The sequence below is a fragment of the Salvelinus fontinalis genome, chromosome 9, assembly GCF_029448725.1.
Source record: "Salvelinus fontinalis isolate EN_2023a chromosome 9, ASM2944872v1, whole genome shotgun sequence".
In the NCBI taxonomy this organism is placed as follows: Eukaryota; Metazoa; Chordata; class Actinopteri; order Salmoniformes; family Salmonidae; genus Salvelinus; species Salvelinus fontinalis.
In genome coordinates, this window is record NC_074673.1 from 8255657 (window position 1) to 8265490 (window position 9834).

The 9834-nt window shown below is 40.3% G+C and overlaps 1 protein-coding gene and 1 non-coding gene across 2 annotated transcripts; one reads left to right on the forward strand and one right to left on the reverse strand.

The window, feature by feature from the left end:
• Nucleotides 1-66: 66 nt before the first annotated feature.
• On the reverse strand, nt 67-8720 carry LOC129861998 (cilia- and flagella-associated protein 100-like). The gene is made up of 16 exons (XM_055933262.1): nt 8273-8720; nt 8117-8185; nt 7950-8015; nt 7527-7618; nt 7141-7303; nt 6800-6867; nt 6445-6608; nt 5846-5926; nt 5193-5371; nt 4911-4992; nt 4679-4772; nt 4203-4354; nt 3796-3931; nt 2682-2884; nt 2144-2237; nt 67-1884 (listed from the first exon to the last, which is right to left on the reverse strand). Exons 1-16 carry the CDS (start codon nt 8325-8327, stop codon nt 1774-1776), a joined length of 1809 nt encoding a protein of 602 aa, XP_055789237.1. The 5' UTR covers nt 8328-8720; the 3' UTR covers nt 67-1773.
• trnay-gua (transfer RNA tyrosine (anticodon GUA)) lies at nt 5707-5796 on the forward strand. The gene is given in 2 exon segments: nt 5707-5743; nt 5761-5796. It is a non-coding gene; the product is annotated as a tRNA-Tyr (tRNA).
• Nucleotides 8721-9834: the final 1114 nt, after the last annotated feature.

Sequence of the window (9834 nt, forward strand, 5' to 3'; positions counted from 1 at the left end):
TTTTGTGCAATTTACCTACTTTCTATCTGTAAATGATCATATTTAGGAAACAATAACAGAATGTACTAAGGTAAAAAATAACTGCTTTTTATTTATAATCAAAATATTTTAATTAACAATCTAACTGTTGTATAGCATTAGATAATATTGTATAGGCCAAATCAGTGAGTGAATCTAAATGCTCCTTGGTGACCTGGGCTAATTGAAATATAGACCTAATGTACAGTACCAGTCAAAAGTTTGGACACCTACTCCTTCCAGGGTTTTTATTTTTTATATTTTCTACATTGTAGATTAATAATGAAGACATCAACTATGAAATAACACATGGAATTATATAGTAACCCCCAAAAAGTGTTAAACAAATCAAAATATATTTTAGATTCTTCAAAGTAGCCACCCTTTGCCTTGACAGCTTTGCACACTCTTGGCATTCTCTCAACCAATTTCATGTAGTCACCTGGAATGCATTTAAATTAACAGGTGTGCCTTGTTAATTTGTGAAATGTCTTTCCTTAATGCATTTGAGCCATTCAGTTCTGTTGTGACAAGGGGCGGGTGGTAGACAGAAGATAGCCCTATTTGGTAAAAGACCAAGTCCATATTATGGCAAGAACAGCTCAAATAAGCAAAGAGAAATGACAGTCCATTACTTTAAGACATGAAGGTCAGTCAATACAGAACATTTCAAGAACTTTGAAAGTTTCTTCAAGCGCTATGAAATAACTGACTGCCACAGGAAAGGAAGATCCAGAGTTTCCTCTGCTGCAGAGGATAAGCTCATTAGAGTTACCAGCCTCAGAAATTGCAGCCCAAATAAATACTTCAGAGTTCAAGTAACAGACACATTTCAACATCAACTGTTCAGAGGAGACTGCGTGAATCAGGCCTTCATGGTCGAATTGCTGCAAAGAAACCACCACTAAAGGACACCAATAAGAAAAAGAGACTTGCTTGGGCCAAGAAACACGAGCAATGGACATTAGACCGGTGGAAATCTCCTTTGGTGTGATGAGTCCAAATTCTAGATTTTTGGTTCCAACCGCTGTGTCTTGGTGAGAAGCAGAGTAGGTGAACAGATGATCTCCACATGGGTGGTTCCCACCGTGAAGCATGGAGATGGTGTGGTGTGCTTTGCTGCTGCAACTGTCAGTGATTTATTTAGAATTCAAGGCACACTTAACCAGCATGGCTACCACAGCATTCTGCAGCGATACGCCTTCCCATCCGATTTGCGCTTAGTGGGACTATCATTTGTTTTTCAACAGGACAATGACCCAACACACCTCTAGGCTGTGTAAGGGCTATTTGACCAAGAATAGAGAGTGATGGAGTGCTGCATCAGATGACTTGGCCTCCACAATCACCCGACCTCAAACCAATTGAGATGGTTTCAGATGAGTTGGACCGCAGAGTGAAGGAAAAGCAGCCAACAAATGCTTAGGATATGTGGAAACTCCTTCAAGATTGTTTGAAAAGTATTCCAGGTGAAGCTGGTTGAGAGAATGCCAAGAGTGTGCAAAGCTTTCATCAAGGCAAAGGGTGGCTACTTTGAAGAATCTAAAATATAGATTTGTTTAACACATTTTGGGTTACTACATGATTCCATATGTGTTATTTCATCGTTTTGATGTCTTCAGAAAATATATATATATTTTTTTAAATAAGAAAAACCCTTGAATGAGTAGGCGTGTCCAAACTTTTGATTGGTACTGTATACAAAAGCTAATTTAAAATCAGTCACTGTCTGTGAATACTGATGGTTTAAAATAATCAGGCAAAGAAGTACAAGGCGTCTTCTTGCTCTCTAGTGGTCAACGCGTGCGTCTTGTCCTTCTTCTTGATCTCTGATGGCTCCGATCGTGGCATCAGCCTTCTGCCCGTCTACAAGCCAGAGAAAACAGGATAAATGGAGACTGGCTGTGTATCAAACTGTCTGTTACAGTTCTGTAATATTAGGTGTCATTGCAAAGGCATTTAGTCCTGGAGAAGCATGTTTCATCAATGCAAAGGTAGATACTGTATTCTAGGTTGATTCTCTATGCCCACCAGTCTATAAACAGTCTATATTTACTCAAACTGTATTATAGCAATTGATATGTGTCCTGTTTGTTGCACAGTTTGACACACTGACTACACTAACCCTCTTCTTGCTGTCAGAGGTGGCTCTCTCCAGAGCCATTCGGAGTCTCTCCTCTTGGTGGTGTTTCTTCATCAACAGCTTCTCCTCACGCATCCTGAAAGGAGATTAGAGGGTTGGGAGCATTATTGTCAAGACGGCACAACAGCCTTTTATAGCCTTCTTCCTGAGATTGCTGAGGAAGTTTGGGATAATGAATACTCTGGTCAACTTCTACCGCTGGCGGCACAATTGAGAGCATTCATCCTGAATGTGCATTACAGTGTGGTATGTTGTTGGCAACTATTAATTAATCAATCACATTTATTTTATAAAGACCTTTTTTACACCAGAAGTTGTCACAAAGGTTGCGTTTACTCAGGCAGACCAATTCTGATGTTTTACCCAATTATTGGCAAAATAGATGATCTGATTGGTCAAAAGAACAATTAGTGTGGGGGGAAAAATAGCAGAATTGGACTGCCTGTGTAAACGCAGCCAACGAGCTTTACGGTTACTCGTTGGTGTATGACCCCAAAGAGCTGTGAGGAAGGACACACACTTGATCCTCTTCTCCTTCTCCCTCCGGGTGCGGACGGTGTCAATGTTGTCCGGGGGCAGCGTCTCCAGTCGGTCCAAAACTTCCTCCATTCTGCTCTCGATGTTGGCCAGCATATGAAGAGTGCTGATATTGGAGTCCACCTCTCCCACACACACCCTGTACACTTCCTTCACCTTCTTGTGCAGCACATTGAGCATCACATCCTGTGATAAAGGAAGAGGTGAAATTGACTACGAAATGGTTTAATCTCAATTTTGGGTGTATTTGTAAATTCACTCTACACCGATTTCAGAGCACTCGTCTGAGTGTGCCAGAGCACAGAATAACAGATTAATTTACGAACGCTCAACACCCGTTGAATATGGCAGTTGTCAGTAAAAAAGCACAATGAAAATGTTGCCAGCAGCACAGTTACAGTCACCAACGCTTTGGATAACATGAAAACAGCCTAACCAGCTCTGCTAGGGAGAGTAAAATGGTCAGAGTGAGGTGTTCTCTCATTTGTGTCTAGAAGTAGATAGAAAGCTAGCCAACGTTAGCTAGTTAGCCAGTTAGATTGGGTGCTTGACTGCCATTGTGAGGCCAGAACGCTCGGACCAGCCCTACTCCTCGGCCAGAGCTTCCAGTGTGCACTGAACGCTCTGAGAGTGAAACGCTCTGAATTTACTAATAGACAATCTGACAACACTCTGATTTTACTAACGGACAACCTGACAACACTCTGATTTTACTAACGGACAATCTGACAACACTCTGAATTTACTAATAGACAATCTGACAACAACCTGAGTTTACAAACGCCCAGAGCGCATTCTAAGCACACTCTGGCACTCCAGATTGAATTTACAACACAACATGTATTTCCTTTGAATTCTTGCATCCTCTTTCCTAGTCTCCCTCTCAAAATGCAGTGAAAGGAAAAGGTCTGGGGAGATTGAGGTACCTTTGGATCTTCTTCTCTGATGCATTTTAGGAAGTAGACCAATGAATCAAATCAGCCAATCAAAGGCGTCCATGTAACCTGCTGTTGCAATTTCGTCACCGAGAGTGATGCCGATCATCAAACTCGCTCATCCATTGGGCCTGCAGCAACGACGTGGACCATAGTACTAACCTGTTTGTCAGCTCTGTACTCTCCATAGGAGAAGATCCTGGACTTGAGCTCCAGCTCAGAGGTCTTCTCCTCCTCCCTCTGGATGGTGTTCTTCAGGATGTCTACCTGCTGCAGCAAGATCCGTGCCTCACTGTTCCTGTACATTACACACGTAAATAAACACACACCACATGCTGTTAGCACACACACACATCTGCTATGGATGACACCTGGCTCGTGTTTATTAGGCATGAAATTAACTGAATTAAAAAAAGGTGGAGTTGCCCAAGGAGACCATGGACTCGTCGATAAGAAACACTCATCTTCGTTTCTGTGGCATGCTCTGAGGAACACAGCGCTGTGGTATTCCGGAGAGGACTTGATTCAAATAGGGAGTATAACAGCATAGATTATGTGCCCTTCCTTACATTCTTTCCTGTGTCAACTGGATGGTTTTGCTGATCTCATCCATGACCTCCTCTGTTTCCTGGAAGTTCTGGATGTAGGACAGGTTCTGCTCCTCCAGATCAGTCAGCAAATTCAGCATGTCCCTGGGGTTGGAGTAACAGAACTCTGGCTCCTTGGAGGAGAGGAGCCACAGCAGAGAACAACATGGAAGAGTTCATGACAACGCATATGTCTGGTCCCAGTCGGATCGGTTTGTGCTGTCTTCAACCCAAGTAAACCCAGTTTCCTTGTCTTCATTTATGAATAGGGTTTACCCACTTATTACGGTAGTTAGATATGTATGGTTTTTTTTGCATTAGGGGGTTTGCTAAATTTACCTCCGGTTTACCCAAAATTTTTAACCACTACCCTGGTTGGTTACATACATTATGTCATCAAACACACCAAAACTCAAGATGGTTCATTAATTAAAAAAACAGGAACGTTTAATCCATACCTCGTCACTGTCTGAGGTCTCTGCTGTCTCCGGCACCTCAGGGGTGGTGGACCCCTGTCTCTCCTGGTGGTGAAGTATGCTGCTGACTTTGCCACTGACAGGGGACAATCAAATGCACACAGTAGCACTGAACTATTTTAAATTTTTACTTTCAATTTTACTTGATCAATTACATTGATTGATTTTATGATTATAATCCACACACAAAAATATATGTTCCCCATCCTCTTACCTTTTGCTTTGATGTTTTATCTGAGAATGTTTTGTGACTCTTGAATTGCGTCTGGCATACGCTGGACCTTTTTTATGTTCGTCTTGGAATCAGGAAAATAATACAAAATGTCAGACTTCTGTCAATAGATTTAATCCACCTACGTGGATTAACTCTAATCCTAGATTTAATTTAAACCATTTTGCTGCAACCCACCCTTTTAGTCTACTATTGCATATTTCCTATTGCACACATTTATATCATTCTCAAATAAATCCAAGGAAAGTATTTAAACTCCCATACCTTTGACCGATGAAGGAAGACAGAAAATGTTTGTATTATCTCTCTCCCTCTGCTTGGTTGCTCTCCTGTCCTCCCTCTTGCGCTTCTGTTCCTCGCGCCACTCCAAGGGTCCGACGGCCATGAGAAACGTTTTGTAGGTCTGGTACTCCTTCAGGATTTCTTGATACTTTGAGATGTCGCTAAAGGGGATATGCTTGCATTATGTGGGGTGACATTTACTACCACTGAAAAAAAAACATGTCGACTCCACCCCACTCCCCAATTGAAATGAATGAGTTCAGCGCGATGGCGGCGTGTTCTCTAAACACTAGCCTAGCTAACGCGCATGCTAGCTCATCCATTCTGAAAAAACTTCACGTGGTTAGGTAGTTTTCACTACTACATTAGTCAAATATGTTAAAACCGAGCAGCGTTACCAGGGGGGAAAATACTGAAAATATGAAATATTTCACAACTGTCGAGTTCCTCTAATGGCATCTTTAAATACCCTATTTTTTCCATGTTATTCAGCGTCCCTTCGATAGCTCAGTTGGTAGAGCGGAGGACTGTAGATGGTATCAGAGCTGAAATCCTTAGGTCGCTGGTTCAAATCCGGCTCGAAGGAGACACATTTTTATTTTTTCATTTCTAGTATAGCGTACATGATACAGTACCTTTTCATCGCCATCATTTGTACTGTTAATTTTTTAATTTCTGCTGTTTTCTCCATTTTCATCATAGTCTCTTTCTCTGCCCTGGAAAGAAATATAACAGAATATACATGTGATGTTTTTATTTAAATTAAATAAAAATAAATGTATTGTTCACATACACGTGTTTAGCAGACGTTATTGCGGATGTGGCGTAATGCTCGTGTTTCTATCCCTTGACAGTGCAGTAACATCTAACAAGTAATATCTAACAATTTCACAATATATACCCAATACACACAAATCTAAGTAAAAGAATGTTATTAAGAATATATACATATTTGGACAAGCAATGTCAGAGCGGCATAGACTAAGATACAGTAGAATAGTATATAATACAGTATATACATATGAGATGGTAATGATTAACTTATTGTAACATTGTGCATTTACCATGATCTACCTGTGGTGGACCTATCATGACTAAATTAACTAACTACTGTAACTATTACTGTAAACTATAGGTTATTTGTCAATCGGGTAGCTAGAGATATTTTAAAAGCTAATACAAAATCATGTGTAGGCTACTATTTATTGGTAATAATAATGATAGGCCTACTAACAACTTGACAGCTCCCACTGAGCTCTGGTCGTTTTCCTTGATGAACTTTTCAAAGGCGACCGAGTCCTGTTCCAGATGTTTCTCAGCATGTCTGATCAACTGAAGCTCTATCACCGTGTCCTTCTCCAGCTTCTTGATGGTGTCTTGCTTCACTGACAGAGAGTACTATAGAGACATGGATAGACAGAGAGCCTGGAATTCCTTAAAACCTTCTACATCAGAAATGAGGGCATTTTTAAAAAATCATATTGAATTGAAATGAAATTGGCTTTGCATAACTACGGCACTGCAGGTTTGATTGAATTCATTACACCTAGCCACAGCTTATGTTACATTTTAGACGATAATTGTTTTACCTGCTGCATAAACTTTTCTCGCTGTTTAGACAAGTAGTCCCTAATGTTCTCCCTCTCTTGACTACAACCTGCAAAACGACAAGAGATAATCTGGTCAACACTCTGTTAAAACATTGATGTATGTTCCTTTATTGTGACTGCTGTCTAAGTCCAATAATTTAAATGAAATAATGATAGATACTCCTATAATAAAATGTATAGTAGACTATAGTTTTATCATAGGTGTACCTATTATACAATCATCTTAATTATAGGACCCAGACAGCAATGCAAATACATTCATATTTAGATAATTAAAATGTACATTTTGATTCTAGACTGTTGTCTGTCATATACAGTACTTTTAGTGACCACAGTGGCCCATGTTGTTTTTTCCCGTTTGCATTTCTCTGGTTCGGGGATTGTGTCTTCCACAGCACTCCTCATAGGGGCGGAGCGGCACCTGAGTCGGGACAGGTAGGTACTCTTCATCTGGGTCGGCAGGCTGCTGAAGAACTTCTTCTCCTGAGAGAGAGAGAGAGAGAGAGAGAGAGAGAGAGAGAGAGAGAGCGAGAGCGAGATTTGCAAAATGGTATTCCTGTAATCACTTGATAGGCTCACAGGCCTCGATCTGAAGACCCGGCATACTGTGGTAATCATGGCTCAGATTCTATTTTTTATTATTTTCTATTATAGTCTAGAGATGGAAGCATAAAAGTCCCCAAGGGTATTACAGTAGCCTACGTACTTGTTGTTTGATTACAGAGTCCATCTCTCTCTTTTTGAAGATGTTACGATCCATTGGAAGCACAAACGGGTTGTTAGCTCTTCTGTCGTCATCTGCATATCAGAGATAAGAAAAACATGTCTCCATCGCTGGTGTGTATTCATTAAACCATTGGTTCTCAAACCTCTCCTCGGGGATACCCAACCATTCCATGTATTGGATCTATTCCAGAGCTAGCACACCTGATTCAATTGGTCAACTAATAACCATGCCCCTTGACTAGGGCAATCAGGTGAGCTAGTTCAGGCCCACAAAAAAATGGTTAAATGTCTAGGGGTCCCCAAAGAGAGTTTTGAGAAACATGCAATAATAACATTATCATGAAAGTAAGAACAATGACATTTGCCATTGTTCAATTATTTGCATGCATATGTTAAGTGTTACCTGTACTATTTCTTGATTTCAGCCAGACTGTATCCAATGTTGGCTTTGCAGTCTCCTCAAGACTGTCTGTAAGAAGTTAGATGTTTATTTGTTTGTTATTCATAATAAACGTTTTAGTCACAGTTAAAATCACCCATAAATTGTATATTTGTCCTCAAATTAAATACCTGCCATTCCACGCCTTCTCCTTAAGAGGTATTCAGCATCAGGAGTGTGTTTGGGAGAACTTATCTTCACTGGAAGAACATAAATGGTATCATAACATGTCGACAAATAAAGCTTATATATAGAAAAAGTAACATCTGTTTAAATGATTGGCTTACCTTTCTTTATATCAGGCATGCTCAAAGGGGAGCGAAGAGGGGAGTGAATGTCCATTCCTAGTTTGTGTTCAGAATAGGTACTATAACTTACAATAATTAATATCTGAGGGAATGAAATATAACAAATAATTTTGAGTTTGCAGTCAAAAATAGTGACTACTTTTATTGTCTAAATACTCAATTGCCTACATCTTATAGTTTTGCATTTGTTAGAATGTGAATCTGATGTTGCTATTCAGATCACAGTGTTAGGAAACACATGTTCTGTGCGGGATATTGTTGTTTACAGAATGGGGTCTATAATGCCTGAATCCCTGGTTTTATCTCTGTCCACTTGCCTGAAATGTTTTCTCAATAGCTTTCTGGGGTGAAATGTCTAATGTCTAATTTGTTCCAATCTCTGGGTAAATGAGGCTAAAATGAGCGGTGCGCGTTTCAAATGTAAACAACTCACGCAATATTGCGCACTGTAGTTATGTAGTTCATTACAAAAGAATGTCAGGGAAATATTGATTCCATTCACTGAAGCACGAGTTCGCTCATGGCGTCTTTCAACATTTTCGATGTAAAGTATTTAAATCCATTAGTTTATTTATATATACATACATAGGCCTATATAATATTTGATTATTTACAGATACAATTTTTTTTTTTATGTCTACAGAATTGTTTAACTTCAACTGAATCGTCTATCGCCACCATCAATCAAAGTGTATATGTCAAGTACACAGGATACAGCAGGTGTAAACAGTGCAGTGAAATGCTCACTTGCACGCTTTTCCTCAACAATACACTAAGTCCTTTGTAGCTCAGTTGGGTTTATGGCAAAATGGACCACCCATAAGTAAAATGTATTGTAATGAAACAGCAGGGAGCAGGTCTCGAACCCTCGACCTTCTAGCCCGAGGTCCGGCGCGCGATCGACTGTGCCGCAAAAGCATGTTCGTGCGGCAAAATCGATTTCCGCGCTTACAAACCCAGGGTCGTTACACTATGTACGCAAATCGTCTAATGGCATAGTCTTGTATTAGATTCTATCAGAAAGAAAAACACAGTTAAGTCCATCGTTACAACAGTACGCCTACATTTGATGTACGCCTCATTAAATTAAATCCAGTGGTAATTTACCAGTGTGGTTACATTACCTCCTTTCATGTAAATTCACAATCGGAATGTGATCACACTCAATGGGGTGAAATGGGGAGGGGGGGGGGGGTAGTTTCTCTCCATGCCCCAATGAAATGGCTTGCCACCGCATTTTCTTGTACAGTAGCAGCATACAGGAACTTATCGATTTGTTCCTTTGCATTTCTCAGAAAATGCATTACATAGCCTCTGTGTTTGACAGTTGGCCCCTAGCGTTTCTTTTGAAGTAGGCCTATATGTTCTTAGTCTGAATGCCAGTCTCTTTAGCTAACGTTTCACTACTCCTTATCACTTCCTTGTCAATGCCAAAGAGACTGACCTTTCAGCAATCTCAACGTCCTTGCGCTGGATTTACGGCGGAGTTGCTCGTTGGTTGTTGTAAATAACGTGAATATTTTCCATGACCACATGTGGAG